Source organism: Diadema antillarum, unplaced genomic scaffold (assembly GCF_040938485.1).
Source record: "Diadema antillarum isolate AM-2024a unplaced genomic scaffold, OU_Dant_1.0 seq00001107_RagTag, whole genome shotgun sequence".
Lineage (NCBI taxonomy): Eukaryota > Metazoa > Echinodermata > Echinoidea > Diadematoida > Diadematidae > Diadema > Diadema antillarum.
In genome coordinates, this window is record NW_027271923.1 from 29648 (window position 1) to 56416 (window position 26769).

At 38.6% G+C, this 26769-nt stretch overlaps 1 protein-coding gene across 1 annotated transcript in view; it reads left to right on the top strand.

The window, feature by feature from the left end:
• Nucleotides 1-26769, top strand: part of LOC139743812 (cadherin EGF LAG seven-pass G-type receptor 1-like) — a 98101-nt gene that overhangs the window by 24546 nt on the left and 46786 nt on the right. The window contains exons 2-3 of the mRNA XM_071654268.1: nt 15414-15648; nt 19958-20162. Coding sequence (XP_071510369.1) covers nt 15414-15648; nt 19958-20162 — 440 coding nt within the window. The remainder of the gene's footprint in view (nt 1-15413; nt 15649-19957; nt 20163-26769) is intronic.

The window sequence follows — 26769 nt, forward strand, 5'->3', positions numbered from 1 at the left end:
TAAGATTTTCAAACAGCCTGAGTGAGTATATTCCAAAATCTGTAGGATAAAGTGACTACAGTAGTACCTAATTCTGCATATTGCTTGGACAAATGGTGTATGGCTGTTCTCAGGCCGAGCGCAAATGGGGGAGCAGATTCACATAAACTCTGTGTAATGTAGAGTTAAAGCCTCATCAGCCATTCTTTCAAACTTGACACAATGGGAGCTAAAAAGTAATCTAGAGCTGTTGGTCATCCTCAAGTATGAGGGACAATTGTTGTGGAGCCAAAAGAGGTTGATGACTCACAAAAGCTCATCTATAGGTGAAGACACTGCAGAACATTTCTCCTTGCAAATCCAAGAGAGCTACGTTCTAATTACTCCTCCTAACAGCGTGTAAAGCTGTCGGACCCATTGCCCCACTTTCAGTAGCCATCCCGTCCCTTGCCAATTCATGGCCCAGTTTTCTGCGTTCTATCGTATCATAGATTTTCATGCAATTTAGCACATTCTGTGGGGCGGGACCTTTCATCTTTCCAACATGCGTGTGTGCTGCTGATGGGCTTTCGTGAAAAGTTTTGTCATCAATGGCGGCTGCTCTTTGTCATATCTCCAATAATGATGCCCACATTCAAGCCCATATCATTTAATTTTTTTCATGTTCCTGTTATCTAAAAAAAATGCTATGGGATTAACTGCAGTGAAGAGCAAGCATTAATGTGCAATTTTACCCCATGTTGGCTTCAGTGTAATGAGGAAAGTCAAACACACAAAGAGGTAGTGATTTTTTTAAATATTTCAAGAAAGAAAATGAATGCATTCGAAAGTTTTGCATTTTTTCCCCACAAAATGTTAATTTTAGTAGCAACCACAAGTGAAATTAAGACAAGGTGGTGATATCATGACCTCATGAGTTTCACATTGACTTACACACATTTTTTTTTGTGCACATTAAAGTTTTAATAAGAAAATGTGGAGTAAGAAAGATAAATCTGTGTATTTTTTGTACATTGTTGTGCTTTTAGCATTCAGTATTCAGTGCAAATCATGAATGTTTCATAACTTATACATGAAGTATAATCTCTGTTCTAGCCAGCAGTGGTTCAAATTTTGTCCCAGTGCCATCATTCCCAAGCCATGATAATGTGGGGTGAAAGGTCACATGTTTGTAGAGAATCCTGTCTGTAATTCACGTGAGATATCCTCTCCATCTCCAAAACACCTGTCTGTACTCTCAATACATAATGCCCTCCTCATTCAATAGTGCATTGAGCTTTTGCCTTCATGGTAGCTTCCTTTCATGTGCTGTGCAGTGATTTTTCACACACTTTGAGCATGATGGCCGAGCCAGAGTGGCAACTCATGAACATCCATGGCAATTATTCGTCATCATCATTATTTTCACAATACATTCATGCCTGTTGACATCTGTTGTGGAATTTCACGTAACTTGCTCATCATGCTACTTGCAGGAGTTCCTCCCTTACGTCGACATCTCAAAAAAAATTGTCTCTCAAACATAGGGAGCTTCTGTGTTTGACATCATGTCGCCCAATGTACTTACTGTCCAACTGGGAGGGAACACAATTGCCTTCCCAGCACATTCATCTTCTTCCAGAGGGTGGATGTTGGATGGAGGATGTCGCTCATGGGTAGATCTCAGCCCTGGAGTTGAGGGATGCGGTCGCGCCCGAACTTCGCCGTGATCTGTAATTGACGAGCAGTGATCCGCATGCTTGATGAAACTCTACAGATGATTGTTGTTATTGATGACAACCGCGGTGCCCCCCAGGCGTTCTCCACTTAGCAAATTATCGGGCTGTATGTGACGAGAATGCTGAGCTTACCTGTCCATTTTTGGGCTCACTGCTTGCCACATCTGATGAGAACATTATCGCGCCACCCCGTTTTTACATGAACCCTTTGCCTCTGAAGACTAGTCATTTTCTGCAGAATTCATGTGTGATACACCTTATATCCAGCAAACAAAAGGTTAATTTATGACAAAGCTGAATGTAATACAGTGGTCAAATTGAAGTCTGTAAGTATTTTAGAAGGGAATGCAACAATTGACATTTGTACAAGTCCTGTATACAATTACCACAGTAAGACACTTTTTATAACCTGCAAAATTATCTCACCTGCAGTTCAGTTTTCCTTTGGAAAGGTAGCAGCAATTGAAAGATAAGATGTTTTCCATGATTTTTTTTTTCAGATTATCCAATAAAACAATTTAATAAACTATGGCTCTTCAGTATTATGTAAGGTTATTATGATTCCCCTGACTGTCCTTTCCATATGATATTCTGATTAGCTGTAATTGTTTCTTCCAAATAAATGGATGGATGGCATTTGTGTTGGCGGCCTTTAAGTGTCCTAACACTGTCTAGTACACTTCTAAGTTCCTTTGACATTATCTAGATTTAAAGATAATTTTTTTCAAAAAGCAAGTTAATTTGTAGGAATGGCCAATGATGCATATTTCAAGTTTTTTTTTTATAGATTTGTGCTAAGGCAGTGATTACTGCCAAATGCATTTCAGCCTGCTGGATGGCTGTGCACAGTGGGAATTTTCTGATCTATCTCTATCAGAATCTATCTGATTTTCATTTTGCAAGTGTGATCCTATTGAAATGGATATTATTTTGTCTGTTTTTGTGGACCTCTTTTCCTACACGAGAATATCTTTTCTGTCCCAAAGGAAATTTAAAAAATAATACTGTAAAAGTGGAAATTTTCACAGTGTGGAAATTTTGCGTAACCAGAAGCTAGCTTGAAAATAAAAGCACACAAAGATTTTGGCATGCCATATGTTCCAGTAATTAGTGTATTGATTCCATGGAATTAAAAACATACAAAGTTCATCTTACCTGGCAGAGCACAATAAATTGCTCACATGAAAATGTCCACTTTTACAGTAATAGAAATATATATGTATATATGTGCATATATATTCTATATACTTTAAAATATATTCAAATGATCTGTTCCTAGTAAAGGGAAGAAGGAGAGAAGAGGGTAAGGAAGGGAATTAAGCTTCAAGTGCGACACTGCCCCAAGAAGAAGAACATGCCACTTTCAATGCGTCGAGACAAATGACCGCATCTGCTCAAATATCTGGGAGCTATGAATGAGAGAGATAAGGACAGCAGGCAATTGTGAGATGGGTGACAGAAAAAAAAATCTTGCTCTTTTGTCTCTTGCCTACTCACAAATGGAAGTGGATTGTGGTCAATGTATGCGTGCAGCTTTACGGGGTGCGATATATATGCTGCTTTCCATAGATAGAATTGCGAAAATGCCAGTGTGGCGTTCCCCTTCATTCACTGTCTGTGAAGAAGGTTGGTTCACACTCTGTAAAGTGTTTAGCTTTCCTTGCATTGTAAGTGTGAAAAGTACATTGATGTCACTTTATCTCTTGCGCTTGTTTTCAATTTACAGTTCAAATCGGCATTATTTGAGTTGAGTGTCAACACTGAAAAGAAAACTTGCCAATTAGTATTATGATACTCAAGTGTGTATATCTAACATTAAAATGTCAATTTAAAGAAAAACAATCAACGATTACTGGAAAACGAGAAATGTTGGCGTGCATTTTAATTTCGCGAATTTCGCGAGCGCCAAGATTCGCGAAATTAAAATGCACGCGAATTTTCTTATCTACACTATATGCATTGAACGCAAGAGGCAATTCGCGAAAATTTCTTGCCACGAAAAAGGCCGTCGGCTCCAATTCGCGAAAATTTCGTGCCGCAAATATTTCATGTTTTACAGTAGTCATTTAAAGCACATTTCTTTGTAGTTTCTAAGCAGAAGTAAATGTTTGTTGCTAGTTTCAATGAAAAGTAGAAGTGCATAAAAACCAGGAAATGCAAACACTGAAATTATTGGGCCCTGTTGAATTAGATTTCATAAATTAGATCACCGGTATATGACTGAGAAGTTGTATTATGTCAACTGTGAGAAACAGAACAGAACGCTCTCTGCGCTGCTATCAACCAATGATTTATATGGATTTTGTAACTGGTCATCTGTATTGCTGTATAGAAATGTTGGGCGTTGACAATGTATATACACTTCAGCTCAAAATATTCCCTTCACTACCCCACACTCCCTCATTCCGTGGTGGCGCCTATTGCCCTAAAATCTGCTTCCAATCGGTTTATCGCGTAGCAGGGGGAAGGGGGATTGAGGATTACGTCCGACCAGTGCTGGCCAAACAGGGGGGAAAGGGGGCAGCCAGATTGTTTCCCGAGCTCCCGTGTCTTTGTTGGTTCAGACTATCCCCTTTGTTGCTCTAGCCATTCATGACGTCCCATTTCTGGAGGGGACTCTTTTGCCCCCTCCTCTCTATAAAGAAGATGCGGGCGATGTGCCGGGGACCGAGGCGAGGCGAAACTGGAGAAGTGCGAATGTTTGCCTTGCTAAAATTCGACACTTTCGGTAATTCCCACAAGTCAGGAGGGGAAAGGGGAGAGGGGTGCTGCTCAAATTACCATCGTGTTTTCGCTCTTCTTCAAAGTAGTTTTAGGCCCGGAGTTTATGTTTGGCCCGAGACACTTTTCGGAGGGGTGATGGAGTCCTCAGCGAACCTGTCGTATCGCTGCTGAGATCATCCAATTGTGAGAAGGATCATGACAAAGGCAAACTCTGGCCCCCTAGAGTATCAAACTCTTACCTTCAGTTTTGTGATGGTAATTGGGGGACTATTGGACATCCATCGTATCTACTATTTGCCCCTGTGAAGATTTCCTGTACTGGGGGAAACACATGATTACAAATTATTGAGCAGACTGAGTTTTCATTATTTGATGTTGCTTTTCTATTGGTCCTTATTGACAATCTGCAGACATCAAGTAGTAGAAATAGAAGACATTGATGCTACCTTCAGTGCATTGAAACCTCTGCTACAGATATAATATATCCCTGATATAGAAAATTTCTTTGAAATGGTCACAGAAAGTCCATTTGTGGGCAGTCTAAAATAAATTTTCACTGATGAACAAATTATTTTGTCTGTGTAAAAAAGCTATTGATTTGTATTCATCAGTAATTTTGTTCATTGCCAGTCTACACTCATGGTGCCTTCCTAATGTGAAATAAGAATGAACATGTCTGGTTGGACATTTTTTTTTTTTTTTTTTTTTTTTAGGATGATGAAGTCATCCAGATTCAGACATTGCATTGAAACAGTCATTCTCTTCTGAAATATTTATGCATCAGTCATCATTTTAGATTGCCTTTTTTGTGAATACCACAAGCCTGTTTTCAATTTCATAGTGTACTAATTCTGAATTGACAAGTACCGGGGTATTTCATGCAGGGACTGATGCCTGTTCTCTGTGCTATCTGCATCCTCCATATTTTTTGCGAGATGTTCTTTCCTCTGAGTTCCCAAATTTAATCACTAAAGCCCTCTACCAGCCAAGAAGACTTCACAGACTGCATTCTGCACTTGTAACAAAATACTGAGCCGCATCGGAGGTGAAGGGTGGAGAGAGAAAAAGAATTTGACTTGATTAAAGGCTAGAGTTTCCTCGGCTGTTTGGATGGGGAGGTTGGAAATGTGTAAATTTAGCATCTCAGACCTGGAAAGTAAATGACAGCATGCTTTCCGCGTCTCAGTTACATGGGAAGGAACAGCAGTCCTGTGTACACAAATGTTTCCACCGATATAGCATACACATGAGTAGAACTTGGTTAATGCTACAAGCTCTTTTCTTCATGTTTTTTTTTCTTTTACATTTTCTCTTTTTATTTGTTTGAAACTGTCTTGCAGTTTTTTCTTTTGTTCATCATTTTTGTAGGATTGATATCATTCGCTCTTGTGTGGGTCAGTATCAAAGATGTTAGAAAAAATGCAAAACTTCCAAAAGACTTTATATTCTAAAGTGTACCAACACAGATGTGGATGTATGGGACTAGATATTTTGATATTAGAAATCTCCAGTAACAATAATGAAAAACTAATCTGTCCGTGATATTAATGGTAAATATCACCCTGAAAGTCATTTTGCCTTTGAAGCAACCTTGTCTAACGAAGGGATTCTTACAATTCCTCTTTTATTTTTTTAGTGTGTGTGTATGTGTTTATATGTATGTGTGAGTAATTTCCCCAAGCTCTTGCAATTGATACTGATTTAAGTAGTTCTTACATACCTCACTGCAAGGCTAACCGTTTGGATTAAGGAACCTGGTATGCTATGAGTCAAATACATTGGAAGGAGCCATATCGTGGGAGACAGTGGGTTGACTCATGTAAACGAGAGTAATGATATGTGCATTATTTGCGCTAATAACTGGATGAAATATAAAGCGACTCTCCCAGAGGTAGAATTCATTTGCCACACAATTAGAGTCTTGTGCAACAAATTGAATTAGCAAGCATTCATTTTTCCCCCTCAAAAGCTGGACATTCCAAAATGTGTTTGGGCTCCTCGTGTGCGAGAATGATTCATGACGCACGCAGCATCGCCAACAGTGATTGCGCTCTCGTGTTGACGACACTCAATCCGGCCGTTGCCTGTCGGTCGATTTGGAAACAAGTATTCGGCGGAGGAGGCAATATTCTGCCGTGATGGGCTGCCACATCAGCCCGTTAAATACCCCTCATTTATCAAGCCAAAACAAAGATTGGGCCTGTGTGGGCAAAAGCGGGGTTTGCATTTGTTTTTCGGATGGGTTTCGGAAGGCAAGAAACAAGACAGACAGCAGCGATGGGTGTCCTCCAAGAAGGAGGAGGGGAAAAAAAGAAGCCAAAACAGAGGAAGAAATGGAGAGTGAGCGAGAGCAAAGATGGATGGGTTGGTGCGATGAAGATGAGTCTCTGTATAAGACTTCATTTTCGGCCAGCCCATGCCACATTCATCATCATGTTTCTCTGCAATCACAACTGCTAAGAATAGACAAAAGGAAAGATAGAGATATATATTTTTCAGCAGGATGGGATTGTGGGGGAGGGTGGGGGTGGGAGGATTAAGTTTCTGCTCATCATCAAAAAAGCATCCATTTCCAGGAAGAGAAAAGTTCATTTGAGAATTACAAACTATCAACAAAATAGAGTAAAGACTTGGCTTCCAGTACGGCATCCATTTTATGAGAAATAGTGCATAATCTCTTCTATTTGGGTTTTGTATGAATAGTGAAATATTCTTTGGTTGTGGTGACGGTTTTGCCAGGTATTCCGTCTTGTGGGTGATGGATACCACTTATCATAAGTCACTGTTAGAAATGGGTCGCAACACTTTTTTTAAGTTGACCGTGAGAGAGAGAGAACTTTTCACGAAATTTGGTGAGAGTGAACTTGTCAAAGAGTGCGAGAGAGAGAAAATGATGTAGATGGAGGGAGAAGGAATGTGTACTGTGTGTCGGTCAGTAAAGCAACACGCCTTGTGCGTTTGTACGTGTTGGGGGGATGTGCCATGTGTAGATAGTGAGCGATGATGTAGGTGATCTCTGAAAGAGAGATGGGGGTGGGAGAGGATGAGGGAAGGGGAGGGAAAAGAGAAGGACAGAAGATGTGGATAGATGGGCAGAGTCTGCTAATACCCCCAAGGCTCCTATGGGTTTGTTCAAGGCGAGGGTCTTGATGAGAGACGAAATGATCCTCTGCTCTTTGTACAGAAGTGTTGCTCTTCTCTCTATCTCCCTCTGCCAAACATCTCTCTCTTTCCTTCTCTATGTCTTTGAGGAAGAGGAAGAAGAAATATAGAAGGATTTGGTCATAAGCAGTATTTTAGAAATTTAGGCCTTATTTGTTTTATAGACACTGTAAGATACCAAAGAATAAAGCATTTTTGTAAGTGTTTCCTAAAAGTTAAGTGAGACTTACAGTATATGCTCAGAAATATTACCACGTCTGAACAGTGTTTTTCTTTTGACCTTGTGTATGGAAATCCAGTGCACCTCCATGGATGCAACAATGACTGTATGCATGAAGTGTTGCTTAGCAACCGTATTCTTCTTTGCGAAGAAGATAGAAAGAGAAAGGAAAGGTAGAGGTGCCAGTCAGGCGGAGAAAGTGAGACTCCACATTATGTGGGATAAGCCCAGAGAAGACTTGTGACAGCCAGTGAGATTTGCTGGTAATCCCTTGTAATGGGTGCATGGAAAAGAAAAAAAAATAATACCGAAACTTTACAAGCAGTCACTTTGATTAATGTTTCTTCCAATAAACAAGGAATCATGGATGCACATCAAAGTCCTCTTGCTCTTTGTCATTTTTGGTAGTGATATAAAAGGTGATGACATTTCTGGAGTGATTATTGATATCTTTACTCCTTTTTTTTGTTGAAAGAATTTGGCTGTTTCTTTGTTTTCTACAAGTTTATCAGGTTTAATGCCTTTCTTGGTGATGAAATTTATCACCCGTTCTGTCACAGTTGTTGGCATGACAACAAATTCTTTAGCAGCGCTGGGCAGATTTTCAAAGTCACCCTGTAATTTATTTCCCTCCCATGGAGGAACGTTGGCTACTTGTTAATTAATATGTTGCTGGGCACATTAATTTCATTTAAACTATTTTTTTTTTCTTTTCTGTGACTATATGTTTGCAACCATGTCTTGTCGGCACAACAAAAGATATCCACCAAGCAAGTAATAGATTTCCAAGCGTAATTTATCGCAAATTGACACCGTTTTCCTAGCGGTTGAGTCATCTGCAATAAAACTTCAATTTATGTGATCATCAGTAGAGTGCATATTCTGGTAGGAAGGCATGCGGCGGCTTGTGTGTGTGTATCATTATCTGCCCTCTATAGTTTGTTTTGTGCATCCCGAGACGTAAACTATTTAGGGTAATGTAGTATAAATGGTACCAGACGCCCCTCATGAAGTTTGAAATATGAATTTAAAAAAAGCATACAATGTTGAACAGACGAAAGAAGAACCTATGTTGTCATATATACATTGAACTATATGTGCAAAGTTAGCTATTTGATATGCCTTTAGTGACTGAAGTGAAGAACTAAGATAAGGAGGTCAGAATGCTCTTAACTCTTATTGTGTGTGTGTGTGTGTGTGTGTGCATGCCGTAGCCTTAATTATGATCTTTACTTACATTCTTAAACTATATCCCATGGTCCTTGTTCATTTTTACAAGTGTAATTCTTACCCTGATGAAACAATGCCCCAACAATCCATTTTATTTTGATTTCTTCTTCATGTACTTGTGGTTGAATATAGAAATCAGGTCTTTTCCTGGATATATAGATATTGAGACAGAAAGGGAGAGATTAGCTTCATGAATATATTTTGTAATAGATAAATATATTTTGTGATAGATGAATATATTTTGTGATGGATATATTATATAGGTAACAAGGGAGAGATTGATACAGGGATAGAGAAAGAGAGATATATGAATAGATATATAGATGGATGAGGAGGGAGAGATAAATTGAGAAATAGATAGACAGATAGATAGATAGACAGATAGATTGATAAATAGATAGATAAACAGGTAGATAGATAGATAGATAGATAGATAGAAAAAGAGAGATAGATGTGCTTGTTCCTGAGTATAGAAATCAGGTTTTTTCCTGGATATATAGATATTGAGAGGGAAATGGAGAGATTAGCTTCATGAATATATTTTGCGATAGGTAACAAGAAAGAGATTGATACAGGGATAGAGAAAGAGAGATATATGAATAGATGTATAGATAGATAATGAGAGAAATAGATAGATTGAAAAATAGATAGACAGATAGATAGACAGATAGATAGACAGATAGGTAGATAGATAGATAAATAGATAGGTAGATAGATAGATAGATAGATAGATAGATAGACAGACATATAAATTGATGGATAGATAGATAGAGAAAGAGAGATAGAGAGATGAAGATAGAAGAAGGGATTGGCCTAATGTGTTGATGTTTTTGCACTCCTCCAGTGCATCTAGAACTCAGGGTCTTCGTCTTCCCCACGGAGACACTCCTATCTTGCGCTGATCAAACAGTTGCCCGTGAGAGATACTCCGCCTGCGTAGAGGGCAAACTTTAATTTCCTGTTATTAGTGGAAAGCACAAACATTTACCCCTCCTCCAAAATATTAGCTCCTCCTGCCTTGGCAATGGCTCTAAGGATGCCGGGAGAGAGAGTGTGTGTGCGAGAAGAACACTCTTGGAACATACTTCATGAGCCCATAATGGTATTTTTCTGTACTTGTGTGGGCAGAATATATATGTCAAGTTTTGTCACAAGATGGACATTCTATATTTAGCCAGATTTATCACTACTATTTAGGCCCTATTTGGAAGTAGTTCTGAAATAGTTTTTGTTTTGTTTTGTGTACAGTAGATGGATTGCTCATACACATGTAATGTTACACATGTAATATAGAGTATAACAGTCTCTCTCTCTCTCTCTACACACACACACACACACACACACACACACACGCAAAATGGGGATATAAAGACACAGAAAGAGAGAAAAGATATGAAAACATGTCTGCATTACTGTAGGTAATCAAATAAGGATTAACTGACATACAAAATATGAGACATCATGGACTCACTTTTTTCTTTAGGGGGTGGGGTAAGATAAGTAGAGGATGGAGAAATCTGAGGTAATTACATTTTGAAAATCTTATAATCTGATTGCAGCGCCATGTGTGCAAACAAAAACCGACGCGCCGCACTTGATCCATCCCCGTCTTGGCCGATCCCATCTTTTTGACCCGTTCCATTTGTTTGTGACATCACATTCTATCATCACTCCTCACTGAAAGAGTTGTTCAACCCATCACCCCTCCCCCTCCCTTCTCTACCCCTTCCTTCTCCCCTTCCCCCTCCTCCTGTTGCCAAGGCAACATAGTATCTAGGCACAGCATCTCATATCGTCTGATGCTGGCCTCACTCGACAAACTTAATATCTGCAGTAGATATACCCTCCCACATTTTCACCAGATACATGTGTGCTTTGAAAACAGATAATACAACTTGATGAATGGATTATCTGTGTAGATTTAGCAGCATTATTTGCTCATTATGATGCACTGCATAGTTGCAAGATAGCACATGGTTAGAAGCCAGCAGCTAATATTGGATTTTGAGGATGAATGTGTGAATTTTGCAATGCATACATGGTCATATATTAACCTTTAGATAAAAGCTCCCTGTTAGGGATTTTCCCTCCTCATTTCAGATGGTGAAAAAAGTCCAACTCACTGATGTCTGCTAGTTAGCATTGAAACACAAAGAAAGGAATGTTAACACTTGGAAAAAATGTCTTATCATTGCTGGGGCGACAAGACCTCATATCTACAAAATCTCAAATGTTCAGGAGAGCAAAAAAAAAAAAAAAATGACAGCCAAAGCACTATATCAAATGGTATAGCCTTTCCTTTGACATGCCGTGGTGGCTTCATTTTGGGGTAAGACAGCTAGGATTTGGACAGGACATCACTTAACTGATTATCTGACCATTAATCAGATAAAGTCATTTTGGCCAAAATTTGAGACACAAGATCTTGTCACCCCAAGGACATTATCCTGTTACCCCAGCGACATTATATAGCTTTAAAAAAGGTGAGATGTATATTTTCTTTTATATTTTAAGACGAACAAAGTTATGTATCTATATTCCATGATGGTGATGAGGCAGTGACCCCGTGTAAGAGTTTATACCTGTCAGCAACATGTTTTTCCTCTGACAGTTGGCTCTTTCATGAGGGGGGAGGGGGTAGAGGGGAGAGCTGTGCTTCCCACATTATTCATTACGCACCTCCTAATGTAGCACTGCCCCTAGAGGTTGCAACGATTAATCTAATGTTTTGCCACGGGCTTTGATCAAATGAATGAGTGCGTGTCAGCTTCATTCATATTAATGACCAGAGAGTCATGACAAACATCCTGAGCAGACGTGTTATTGCCTAAGCAAGTTGAGATGCCCCCCACACTCAAATTCACCGCTTTGTTTAATATTCATCCATTTATCCATCCTTTTCTTCCTACCTTCCATTTTCCTTCCCTCCATATTTTCTCCCTTCACTCACTCCAAACTCCTAATGCCATGAATGCTGAAACACAAACAAATACATGCATATTTAAATGCGATATCTTTTTCCAAAAGATACCAAATACACTGTTTGTGTATTCGTGATTTGCCAGACAGCTTTAGATTGAGATTTGGGCACCAGTGCTGAATGTCTTCCCTTTCATAGAAGTGGAAGCATCAAGGAGTGTCTTCAGACTGAATTTTTTTTTTGGGAAAAAAAGTGTCCAGATGGATCTCATCCACATCAGCAGTAGGTGGCCAATAATCCCACCCATGCCCTATCACTTCCCCTCCGGTTTGTATTATCATCCTCTTGTATTCCGACGAGGAGATAAACATTCGTGCCCCACCCCTGATTTTTTTTCTACCGATCCCCTTTCCTCTCCTCTCCATCTCCGTCTCCATCTCCTCTCTCTTCCCTCATCCCGTCTCCGTGGCGACCGGTGTAGCTAGAGTCGCTATCCTCACAGGTCATTTGCGAAACCATGCCTGGGAGTGTGAGATGTCCGTGGAGGATTCCTGCTCCATTAGCCAACTGTCCTTCTGGGAAGGATGGAGAGAGAGAAAGGGAGGAGATAAAGAGAAACAGACAGAGATAGAGAGAGAGAGATGGACAGAGAGAAAGAAGGAGAGGGAGTGATAGAAATGGAAGAGGAATGAAAGAAAAAGATGAAGTGGAGAGGGAGAGATTAAGAAAGTAAGATACAGAAAAAGAGAGAACTAACTTCACATAAAGATCTATAGGAAGGGATAAAAAAAGAGAGATAGAATGAATGAACAAAAAAGATTGATAGATGGAGAGAGAAAGGTAGAGGAGGAAGAGATAGATGAAGGGAGAGAGGAAGATTGATAGTGGGACAGCAGTGGGCTCTCCCCATGGTTAATGAGCCAAAATTGCATCTCAACCCTGCCCGCATCTCTTCTCCCTCTCTTGGCTGTGGTATGCACTATGCCAAGCATCTTCATGACTAGAGAAAAACCTCTGCTAGTCTCACCTGCAGCCCCAATATACAGATTGTCAATGTGAGACCAGAATTGGAAATTATAGTGTACTCAAAAAGACTGTACACAGACAGAGATGGTATGATGGAACTTGAAGAGGCTATAAAGAAGATATTGTTTGTATTCCATATCCTGTTATTTCTGTTTGACTGCCTTATAAATAGATACTGATTTAGAATGATTTGTTGACCTGACACAAGGTGCTACTGACAAGATTGCTGTCATAGTCAATACACAATAGCATACTGTGTCAATGAGGTTGGTATGGCTTTTGATATTGATATATTACTCTGCATTGCATGTGGAGGTGATATGCATGATCAGTGAGTGGAAGTGGCTTTGCTATCAGCTTAGTGCGACGTTCCATGCCAGCTATTGTGTGGCTGAATATTGAGACTACCTCTACTATTGGAAGGGGGGGGGGGTGGAGGGTGGAGGGGAGATAGAGAAGGAATCAACATGTTGTAGATAGGTGAATTGGAGGTGAAATGCTGTTCATGGGTTCGCTTACACGAGGGGAAAATGTCACAGATTCGGGAGAGGAATTTCACAGGAAGCTGTGTGAATAAAAGCCCTGAGCTCTGGTGCATAATGAGCAAATACAGCGGAAGCACGGAAATATGAATTGAGGAAAATAATCTTTTGTGTTTTTCCCCGTTTACTTGGCATATCAAAGAGAAGTTTGTCATGTAATAGAGAATGCTCTGTCTTCAAATACTGTATGGGAATGAACCTCCTCAGCCCTTTGCACTTATCAATATTTCAGTGGACATTAACGACTCCCAATGGACAGGTGGCATGGTTTAATGAGAGTACGATTCTAACACAGGGATCTGGAAATGAAACTTTTAAACCGTCTCAGCAAAATTTGGTAGGAGCTGGTCTATAAAATGTCTTCCCTCGGAGATGCAGTTGCAATTATTAGGTAACCTCGGTTTCTCTTGATATTGTGGACGTGAATGACTCATCACCTAGCTCCATTGTACATCTCTGAAAGCAGCAGTATATACTTTGAGGAGGGCGATTCAGCACACCTGGTTAGATGTGTGGTTGTCTTTGACCAGTCGGCCTTCAACATCACCGTTTACCAGGGTGTGAGATTCATTCCAGTCACCTGCTTCATGGAGCGTCCTCCATTTTCTAGCCAAGTGTGACAGTTCTTGACTTTAATTTTCCCCACCCCACCTCAGTCTTCCACTCAATCCTGATAAAATTAAGCCCTTTCATTCTAAAATTCACTTTCCGCACACACGACACTCGGACAGACAAACAGACACACATACACACAAATGCAGACATGTGGGCAATGTTTGAACTCAAGCTTACAGAGATGTCTCAAGCCCAACGGCAGATTGTCCCTCTGTCTCAACTCCGTAACCTTTAGTAATTGCCTCTTTACGGCATGCACATATGGAATATGAACTCATCAAGTATGGTCTTTACGACTGCCTGGAATCGAGCGGCTTATGGAAAGATGGATGAATACCTCCCTCGAAAGAATACATGTCACATTAACAAAACTACACTAAATACCTCTCCTCATTCCATTATGCTAATGTCTATGGAGTGGATTTAGTACCACTAGCTAAAGCAATAATCCTGGGGGTAACTCAAGGTTGGCGAGTCACATGAACTTTACATTGTGGAGGTCACTGATATTACTCATCCATCATGAGTGTGCAACGATTGTATCTTATGGAGAGAAAAAAAAATCATTGATATGATTGAAGGTCAAAAAATGTGCAGTTATGCAGATTGCTGCAGCATGATACTTTTATCACATTATAGGTATTTACACTCAATAAATTATCTAATAAATAATTTGTTAAAATCTATCTTTTGTGGTGATGAATGCAATACAGCTTATAAAGTATCTCCATGACAATTCTTTGTACAGCTAAATAAGCAAAAAAAAAGTTGTTATAGAAATTTAAAGGAATGGTATAGTTCTGGTTGAGATGAAGATTCAGGTTTTAACTTTTGTGAGACAATCAGAAACCACTTATATGAAATGTTTAAAAGCGTATGATTCTATGAAGAATTAAAAGTTTATTTGATGAAAATCAGTTGTAAATTGGCTGAGATATCCAGAACAAAGTGGTCCTAATAAAAGATGTGTCCCACCTTTTATTAGGACCACTTTGTTTTACTTTGTTTTGGAATATTTCAAAATCGATTTTCATCTTATAAACTTTTACTCACTCTTAGAATTGCATGCTCTTTTGTATTTCATAAAAGTGGTTTCTAATTATCTCACATAAAGTCAAAACCTGAATCCCCATCTCAACCAAAACTATACCATTCCTTTAATGGACTAGGGTTTATTTAATTGAAAAAAAAAAATTATATTCACTACAAAGTTTAGTTACTTCTATTTGATATGTCCTTTAAATTGTGCGACAAAATTCTCTCTGTTGTTGCATTAGGTACAAACTGTGAAATGGACAAGGGCAAAGGTCGCTGTTCTGGTGCGACAGATGCTGTCTGCAAGCATGGTGGTACCTGCCGAAACTACCTCAACGGCGGCTTTGAGTGCAACTGCGCAGACCCGGAGGTGCACGACGGCCCGTTCTGCGAGATGAGAACTCGGAATTTTCCGCGCAATTCATTCATGATGTTCTGGTCGCTGAGTCAGAGAGTGCGGCTCCAACTGTCTGTCAGGTGAGAGTCTCACAAATCGGTTTCTGCCGAAGTGACTGAGTGTTTTTGTGTACATCCATCAATGTGAAGACCGTCTTGGATCCATACCATGTGAATTGAATTCAGAAGAATCAGCAGCTGAAGATATACAATGCTACACCTCCTTTTCGAAATCATATACTGTATAATTTCAAAAAGTTATTGCATAACATCAATTGATAGTCATGATAATAGTAATGTTACTTATGATGTCAGTAATGACAATTTATTGAAATTAGTTTCTACAGAAGTGTGTGAATCATATGTGTACATCCGCCAATGCAAAGACCGTCTTCATGTCCACATTATGTGAATGAATTTAAGAAGTATCAACAGCTGTAGATACACAACACGGCACCTCATTTTTGAAATTTTAATTGAAAAAAGTTAATGCATAACATCAAATTGATAGCCATGATAATGATAATGTTAGCGATGATGTCTGTAATGCCAATTTATTGAAGTACTTTTAAGTAATATAAGTGATGTTTACAATTATAACCATTATCATGATCTCTCTTGTTGCCATTTTCACCCCTATTAGAATAATTGCTAGAAACTCCTGCATTTAACTGTGCATATTTTATTTTCTATTGATTTATGTCATAATTTTGGCTAACAAACTAGACAGTATTTTTCATTAGTGATATCAGCATCATTTTATCCAGAGTCTTTTTTTCAGACATTTACTGTATATATATATATATATATATATATATATATATATATATATATATATATATATATACACACACACAACAACAACAACAACAACAACAACAACAACAACATCTTGGCTTTTTATTCAGTCAGAAACTATGAATAGCAGTTATTATCAAGTCCATCAAAGAGAAAATAATCAATTTTAAGCTAAAAGAGCCATTTTTGGTTATAGGAAACTGTGATGCCCTGAAAACTGCTATTTTGATCCGAAAGGAGCTATACAGGCTATCCCCAGATTTCTGCAGATTCAACATTAGGTATGAAAACCAGCAAATGTGTCTCTCCCTGCGTTATTTGCTTTATATATCACCGGCTGTATCACGTAGTAAGGTGTGGGCTTGAATTGCCAACAACGTGTTGGCGCCAGCCCCCATCGGAAAGGGACATGTTGATGCCTAAGGAGAGCCCGAGCGATGATTAACCATATTACACTGAATAGCGCTGGCATTGATTCCGTGTCGTCTGCCGTGGGTTTGTAGCTGCAGGTCACAATAGATAAATCACACCGGTGATCCAGAATCAAATGCAATCAACCTGTTGATATGCTCCTATTCTTCCGCGCATTGTCCCCTATGTCAGCCAATATATTAAGGGAGGCATAATACCGCCCGAACAGCACAATATGAAAAGCCAGGGAGATAAAAGTTGCCATGCTTTAATAGACCTGGGACTGTGAGATGGCACTAATACCAGTTTGGGCGGTAGAGAGGCAGATGTATTTTTTTTGTCTTGTTTATTATCTTTGTCCCAGGAATGCTCATTTTATTTCTTACCAGCCACCCATCTCATATGGGTGATTTATGTTTTTTCTGTTATCCTAACTCTTTGAACTTTGCAACATTGTATTGTTGTTGTTGATGATGTTATTGTAGAATAAAAGAAAATGTGCTAACTACCAGAAACTACTGAGGACTGTGCTCACAGAGAAAAATGACTTCGAATGATTTAATAGCATCAGTCTGTTGCTTGATTTACTGTCTGCCAAAATACACCAAGTCTAATTGTAAACTGAAGTATGCCATATAAATCTATGCATCTATTTCCAATTCATTGTTTTTGACAGAGAGAAATATGCATTTGTCATGATTTATATCAAAAGCAGTGCTGACCCAAAAAGTGGACAATTTTAAGGTTTACAGGCAACAATTCATGTGAAAAGGTAGTGCATCATGTCATTGCCCATGGGAGTCCAATCTGTCTTGTGCAAAGTCTATGGAGACATAAAACTCAAGAAAGAAAGGGTTTAATGTAAAAGTTCAGATAACCATGTATGGGGAGGTTTTCTTCAAGTTTGTTTGAGTGTGTGTGTGATAGGAATGAATTGATTTTATCTCCTGGCCCCGTTGCATAAAAATTACTATTGGGGTAACTTTGCCATCCAATGGTAACTACCATGGTAACAGTACTCAACAGTCAATCAAAATCAAGAATTGCTCGGAAGTTACCATTGGATGGCAAAGTTACCATGATTTAACTTTTATGCAACGGGCCGGTTGAAATGCAAAGGATTGAGTTCAGTTATTAACGCGTTGAAGACGGATTGATTTTGCTATAACACGCATTTCACATAGACACCAGCCCGTTTATACTTGGGACTCATCCTCAACAGGTTCAGATGCAACACAAAGTACTCTGTGAAACTCCTATACCATGATTTTCATTTGTCAGATCACAAGAATGAATCAAATTGATCTTTTAGAATGAATATCAAACTCATATTCACCAATCACTATTGGAGGTTTGTAGCAGAGTATATAAAGGTCATGTGTTGGCTTGAAAATTTGCAAGTCTTGTTGGAAATGAGCAAAGTTCAGATTCAGTGTCATGATTTTCATCATTCATGACAAGTTTCTCAGCTTGGTGCCATAGGGTATATTGTTATTAAGTATGCAATGATCAGAGAATTGGATATTCATTACATTCTCAAGTACAATTTGACATGCTATTTGCATTCCAAACTTTCTGATCTTCAGGAAAACTGTGATGACTTAAGGAGGACCTGTCAAAGACTTATGATAATCATGAAAATTGGAATAGATTTTTTTTTTAACCCATCACACAGATTGACATTGCATCAGAGTCATTCTAGAGATATTCCCGTTGGTTTGACTGCACTCTTAGAGTGTCATGCCAATTACGAGTTCTCGCCCTAATTGTATCCCCCCTTCTCACTTACCGTCTCCTAGCAGTGGTGGCTCCCTCTCCATTGTCTTCAAGTCTTCCTATGAATCACCTTTACTTTAATGATTCAGGCCTTGTTCAAATTTGCCCCTGTCACCGGTGATACATCCACCAATTATTCCAGCCCTCGAGGACCGCAAAAATCCTCCAACTTCTCCCCTAGCAACCTCTTCATCCATCCCTCAAGAGGAGATGGGAAGGGGGTAGTGAGGAGGGCGAGAGGAAAGAGAAATGAATCCTAGCCCCCCAATTCTCTGGATTATGTTGAAAGTGTACACCAATTAAGTGAAACAATGCTCCAGTGAGAAATTTGAAGATACTGTTTCAAAATCTCTAAGTATGTTCTCTCCGTCTCTGATTGCCGTGACTGTGATTGTCAATCTTAGCATTCCAAACTGGATGGGGAACATTTTTTCTTGGATTGAAAATGTTTAATAGTGGAAGAAAAGCCAAATAAGTATTCAGCATGAAATTCCATAGTCTGTTACCCCATTCTCAATTTTTTTTTTCGTATTCTCCATTTTCCTGGTTATTTTAATGTGAATAATGGAGTTGATTTAGTGATGAATGGATAATGTGGTATGAACAAGCAATGAATATAAAAAAGTTATGATGACATCCAAGTTTTTGAATTTGTTTTCTTTCCCTCTTTTGCGCATGTGTTTTTGTTTTTTTAAATATGAATATCAATATTCCTTTTGATGCCATAATGTTTGACTTTTGCCTACAGAGACATCAATTGCATTACATGCTGCACATGAATGCAGTAGAAGATATACATTGTGCAAATGGTGTTTATAAAGATCTGCAAAAGTGAAGATAATGTCGCTCTTTATATATCTTTATCTTCTTCACCAGACATTTAATTGCTAACTGTCTTGGAGGAGTCTGCGCCTTTGAATGTTTCTGTGACAGATATATGGCGCCATACAAATGCTGTGGATCATCATCATCATCATCTTTATATAGAATTAGAAAGATCAAAGGAAATTGCCTGCGTGTTTTCACTTTGCTGTTGAGATGTGGAAAAAGACCTTTTATAGAAACAGAGATATTGATGTAAAATAGATATCAGAATGAAAAAGAACAAGATGTTAGTTCAAAATGTTGGAGAATTCATTTGAAATGATATGTTTATTACCTCATATCATATTTTATTTCATATCATATTTTATTTCATTTTATTCAATTTCCAACAATACAAAACATTTACATACACATGATATCACAATATCAATACAATGTAATAACAAAGGAAAATACTGTGAAATTAGCAATACTTCGCATCACTTTCTGATGATGTTGGATTAAAATTAAAGTTGCAGGAAATGGAAACCTCTTTTGTTCTGATGTGGAATCTATCCATTGTTCTTGCTTCCACACCCAGCTTTGCTACCCAGGAGCCAAACGGACTGATCTTCTACAACGGACGTTACAACCAGCAACATGACTTCATCGCCCTGGAGATCACTGATGGACAGGTGCGATTCTCCTTCTCCACTGGCAGCACCGTCACCATGGTAACGGCTAGCCGTGTGGGCGGAGTCAACGATGGGGAGTGGCACACAGCTCACATCGAATACTACTTGTCGGTATGTTGCAAATGTAATGTGCACTATCCGTAATATATATATATATAGCAGCCAATGCGCTGGTAATACCGTTCAAAGACTTTTGTGACAAATCCGTCAGAAATTTTCATTTTATCCACCATTCTGTCTTTTGTCTGTCGTTGATAATCATCTTTAATTCCATTAGCCTAATATAGAATCCCAATGCGTAATCTCAAGCATTTCCCATTAATCACGATTATTATGTATCTGGGTCACGATGATGGTCGTGATGGGAACCTTGGGAGTTACATTCATCACCCTAAAATGAGCTGCCATGTTCGGTACATCTGAAGTTGATGCCCTGGGGTGCAGCAGACGATAATTAGTTGCCGCGTTGCTCAATTGTTCCCCTTGTGTTGCATTTTTTTTTTCATTCCTTGGAAGAGATAATTCCTTGGTTCAAAATCTCTGCATTCATGCTGAAGGGTAGATTTCAGTCATTAGTGTCTTCTTAATTATGGAGCCATGCTATTCCTGATCTGGCATGCATGCTGTTTGAGGTTGTGAAAGGATCGTGTGTGAAGCTAGCCTTGGAGTTACCTCTAGACCAAGAAGAATGAGTGACCAGGCAGGCGCTTCAACGTAGTTGGTCAACCACGCATGAAATGACTGCTTCACGTCTGGAATGGTCGCTCGTTAAGCCCCTCATAATTGCTTTCGCTCAGGTCCGGGCATGGGTCAAAATCACAGGATCGTTTTAGTCATTGCATCTCGGCAGCAAGAGTTTGGATGATCTTAAAAATTGATTATAGAGAATCAGCGACAGTGAATGATTGTATTCATAGCTGATATTTGGTTTCATAATTGCCTTTGTCAGAATCATAGTTGCCATTATCATTAATATCACCATTGTTAACATCACAATCTTCATTAGTATTGCCCCGACATCCTATTGGCTCTCAGTTTACAAGCATGAGATCAGATAGGTCAGCTGAGTCGTGAATGTCATTCAAAGTCTGGTGATAAGGTGAGAATACTGTGGCTAGGAGGAAGGAGATTCATACAGACTCCATTACCAACACATGATCATTTATTTTTATTTATGTATTTGCCAAGTAAATGATAAGTTGTTAGATGTCATTTTCTGTGCAAGCTTGGATGATTTGGTAAATACACTGACACACACACACACACACACACACACAAATAGAATGACTACAAAATATGCGAGCCATATAGACTGTTTTTGACCAGCTCTTGCATTACCTTGCATCAGCTTAATATACATCTTTGTGTTCTTTCTTTCTTGTTTTGTCTCTTTTTGTAGCCCTTTTCATCCGGAAAGAAAGAAAAAAGTAATGACCATATAGTATATGTTTTTGAATCCGCAGTTAATCTTATGCGACTTCGTATAGATAACTCTTGATTTTGCATCACCATAAAAGTCTCAGAAACAACCTTATATCTTTTTAGGTGTATTTATTTTCCTGCAAAAGCAGGTTCAGGTTAGATAGAAAAGAACTTCCTATTCCACTGGCATCAAATGGAAATATGAGTCTTTGTTGTATTTAGCCTGCATGCAGCTTCAGTGGTTTGATTTGACCTACAGGAGATTTTGAAAGCCTCATCCATAAGGAATGAGAACTCGATCTCATGAAACGGCACAAAATCAAATCATCTTTTATGGGATGACTGCGCGAAACAATCCGATTATCGCTCGTTGATTCTCAACCCCCCCCCCCCCCACACTATGAAAACAGGATTTTCTCCACATTAAGGCCGTAACCAGATAACGATAATCTCCTCCGCCGTATTTGCAGAGGGATTATCGATGGACGGTTCAGATGATACCCGAATGATGTTTGAAGATGCAGAGAATGAATATTTCATTTCCATAACGGGCAAACAGAGCGCCACAACATTCGAAAGGATTTTGCAAGTGATTTTTGAAATGTCGTCAGTACTCTTGTATTTGATGCAAATGTTGTACTATGTAGGCAAAACTCATTGGAAATGAGAAGCCATTGTTTTTCAATTCCTACAGAATACTTCTTCGAAGAACATAAAGGAAGTTGCATAATATTGTCATTATTGAGTGATTTGTTGTTGGTCATTAGATTGAGTATTTTGAACTTTTTAGTCAAAAGGAATTTTCAGAAAAAGGTTAGAGTAAATACAACGATTACATTGCATCGTAAAACTCTTTTGAATCTCTTTTTTATTGGACAACAGAGCTTTAGAAAAATAAGCAGTGTGCTGTGAACTTCCAAAAAGCCGTCCTTTGTTTGTGCAGAACAAACCCTTTTGTTAACCAGCTTATATGTAGGGTTGTTTAAAGGACAAGTCCACCTTCATATACATAAGGATTGAGAGAATGCAGCAATATTAGTAGAACACATAAGTGAAATTTTGAGGAAAATTGGACAATCCGTTCAAAAGTTATGAATATTTTAAGTATCTGCGCAGTCGCTGCTGGAAGAGAAGACTACTACAGTGTACGATGTCACATGCGTACTACTATATCAGGAAAATAAAAAGAGAATTTCACAAAACTTTACTCTTTGAATAAAGTGCATATTTTTTCGACTTGCTACTGACGTATGTTAAGGGTAATATTATTCCCCCTGCCTTCTGAAAGACAGAAGTCAAGTGTTATTTTGTTATGCGAGAAAAATGGAAATATGTTGAATTTTCCTTATTCTTTCTTTACATCGTTGCACTCATGTGACATCACAAGCTATAGTAGTCTTTTCATCCAGCCGTGACTGAGCAGAAACTTCAAAAATTCATAACTTTTGAACGGATTGTCTGATTTTGCTCAAACTCTCACTGATGTGTTCTACAAATATTGCTGCATTCACTCAACCCACATGTCTATGAAGGTGAACTTGTCCTTTAATGGTGGTCATTGCCTTTGTTTTGTTGCCGTTGATGTTTCACTGTTTTGTAACAGTCCATCCACTCTCTACCTTTCCACCTCCCCCACCCCCCCCCACACACCCACACACACCTTTTTTATGAAGCTCAGCCCATGAACCCCTGTAACAATCAATATGACAGGTTTATTGCACAGATTAATAGCATGAAGAAGATAATTGCACTCCAGGCCAGAGTAGTGGGGAGGTTCCAGTAATTTATCCCTGTTTTCTACCATCCGCCCTGATTAAAAGGCCAATATTTCAGCCACGGCAACGTTTCCGCCGATTTCGGCAATTGATCCAATTTCTACGGGCCCTGAGCATGGAGATGGAGTATGTATGCTGTAAAAATGTCAGATATTCTGAAAATTTGCAGAAACTTCTTCCAGTGTGTGTAACACTATATTCGATACAAGTAGCAAGAAAGTCTCTTCCTGTTTCCTATGTCTTTTTTATTTAATTTAAAATTGAATTCAAAGAAGTAATATGTGTTGGATCAAGATCTTGTTTTCGTAATCAGGTTTGTGCTGTGCTGACATTTATTTTGACTGAGAAAGAACAGAGCTAGATTTGGTGGCGAATTTATATACATTTTATATCACCTTCCCATATTCTTTTGATGTATCTGTCTGTGGTATTCATGAGATCTTTCAAGGAAAGTTGAAATGCACTCATTTCCTGTGTCTGTTTGTGATGTAGAATCAGAATGTCAACATAGTGAGCTTTCATTGTCATTGTATGTGTAGAATATTACCAATGCTTTTTCTTGAGATATTTATAAAAGAAAATCTAGATGAGATGAGAGCACATTTTTGGATAGTTTTCGGATTATATCAGTCTAGCTTTTCAATGTATATTAGCAACAGTTTCTCTAGTACAAGGAGGAAAGTGATTACACAGCGTAATTTCATCATATAATTGCGATTCTTAACCCACAGTTCATCCGTAGCCAGCGCCAGTCATCACATGTGTTTGTAGATAAGCAAGCTGCACATAAATGAATGTGTGGGGATGTTAGGTGTGTTTGTGTGAGTATGTATACATCACATACATGTTTGTATGCACCAGGATTTTCTTGGGATGAAATAGTTGCTCTTGGCTCTCCAATGTTACAAAAGGTCAGCATATCAGGACGACAGCTGTGCAGAATGTTAAAATATTTCCCTATCTCTGTCACGGTGGATAAGACTTTCTCCTGTGTGCCATGGAATAGTTTCACTTTGTGCATGTATACCCTTTGTTATCACACTGCAGATACAGTATGTAGCCATTCAAATCTCATGGGGTATCTGGTTTCTATGTACCTCTGGAGGTACATTCCCATGTGAATGGGGCTCTTTCAAGTTGCTATGTAGTTCAAAAACATCAACCATTCCCCCCCCCCCCCCCCATTGAGAATGAATGTTATCACTTTCACTCTTATCAGTGATCTTAAATCATCACTTCTGCTTGTATGCCGAGATAAGGGTGGTTTTTTTTTACTAATCAAAGAAACACTGTTTTTTGCTCAACATTTTATAAACCGAATATACAAAGTTTCCTTCTGGATTGATAAAAGTTATGTGCTTTTTTCAAACTATTTGACACAAGGGATATGTTTGGCATGATTAATAATTCAAATATTGATTACACCTGTGAATCTGCTGACATGAAAAACTTTAGCATAGACAACAACATCAACACCTCCCCCCTCCCCCCCCCCCCCAAAAAAAATCCTCTCTATGAATCCCTTACTTATTGAGTATAATTTGTTACCTGGATGGCAAGTTATCAGTATGTCAACAATGAGGGCTCTGCAATGTCTTTTGAAGTGACATTGATTTCTTCAAAGAAGATTCCGCCATGGATTCGTCATCGCCAATTCAATTTCATCTCGATGCGGCGATCTTTGTAGCAACCCTTACACAGTCACATGTACACTCCTCACGCACACACACACACACACACACACACACACACACACACACACTTTGCAGTCATTGGTTGCTGTTATGGCGGCGTGGTGTGTGAGAAATATTATATCAGGCAAATAACCCAAGGGCTGTGTGGAGTTAGCCCTTCCATTAAGTCGAGCAATATCTTGTCGGTGAAGAAATTTTCATTTGCTCAAAGAATTCTCTCCGGGCGTTTGCATATCCGCTGTTGGTGTTGGTCTGCAGGTGGAAGTAAAATTGAATGAGCAGAGGAGAATTCTTTGGGAGGAAAAATGTGACATTCATGTGTTTTTATGTGTGTGTATGTGTCTGTGTGTGTCTGTCTGTCTGTCATAGATAAACAAGAGGATATGAGGTAATGTCCAACTTGACTTTCTCTCTCGAAATTATATTTGAAGTGTTTGCGCAGCTGTAGTGTACCTTTAATATGTCGTTGCCTTTTCATCTCTTGATACTTTATATATTTTTTTAGTACGATTGTATTACATATATTGGAGCATATAATTCATATAATCATGCCAACACTTTGGTAAAATTGGTTATACTGTGCTGAAAGTGGAGTGCAAAAAAAAAATGAACTGAACTTAACTCATTCAATTTCTATGATCTTGTGTAATAGGTACAGATATTATATGACAATGTGGTAAAGCAGTCTTTTGGTATGACCATTCTTTATAAAGTTAAGGTACTTTAATTTTTTTAGGTGGAAGATTGTATCTCTCAGCTATATTGACACAAAGCAGTGTTAATGTCCCATAATGATGTGTAAATGATCAACCTAAAAGTATATTTGTCAACTTGGGTTTTAGCATCATTAACCTGTTGTTCCAATCCATTGTCTCTCGTTGCAGTGGGTTGGGCATACAGCAAATGTAGTAGAATAGATAATGCCTGAAAATTGCTGTTAATTTCTGATCAAAAAGATTTCCTTTCAACAGCATAGTAGCGTAACTTATAGATTAAAGTTTGTTTGACCATAGATAAGGTAGCATAGTGTGCTCATTATGTTATCATGTGCGATAGACATGTATGAACTTATTTTACAAAATTTGAAGTACCCTCATCGAGCAATAATGCACATGAGATGCTGTATGACCTTTAACAAGTCTCTTTTCGCTGTGGAACATAGCTTGAATAATACCAGCGATGTCACATACATAAAGTTTGCACATTCACTTCACCATCAGTCATTTAGTTTATGAAGAAATCAGTTCCCCTGATCTCCACCACCCTTCCCCACCCCACCCCATTAAAAAGAAAGGAAAGGGGTAAAGGAAAAGAATTTTGATCACTGGTTTGCAGCACAAGATGTATTCCACCTATTGTCGGTGGTGACATGACAAATTTGAAAGGAATTAGTCATTAAAGGCACCGTGCCGTGCCGTAGCCGAGTAGAGTCACATTATTAACGGACATTTCATTCGGGTTGAGCGATTCTTTTAAAAGAGAAGTCATGGATGAAAAGTTGAGATGTCTGGGGGATTAGATTACTGCTGAAAATTTGATAAACATTCTCAATTCTCAGGTAGTAGTATTGAAAGCAATCATGGTGAGATAATTGTATGTGCAATCTATGGTAACATCAATTGCACTTCCATTGCCTAATCAGTAATGATCACCTGTTTTTGTTGTTGTTGTTGTTGAGCTTTTTTTTTTACAATTTTTTTTTCTTAGCAAGAAGTGATCTCTAGCAAGATTCTCTGTTGTGTTCTCCATCTCCAGATTTAAAAAAATATATATATTATTAAGAATAAAACAAAATGTTCATATAAAAGGATGATTTTCAATGGATGT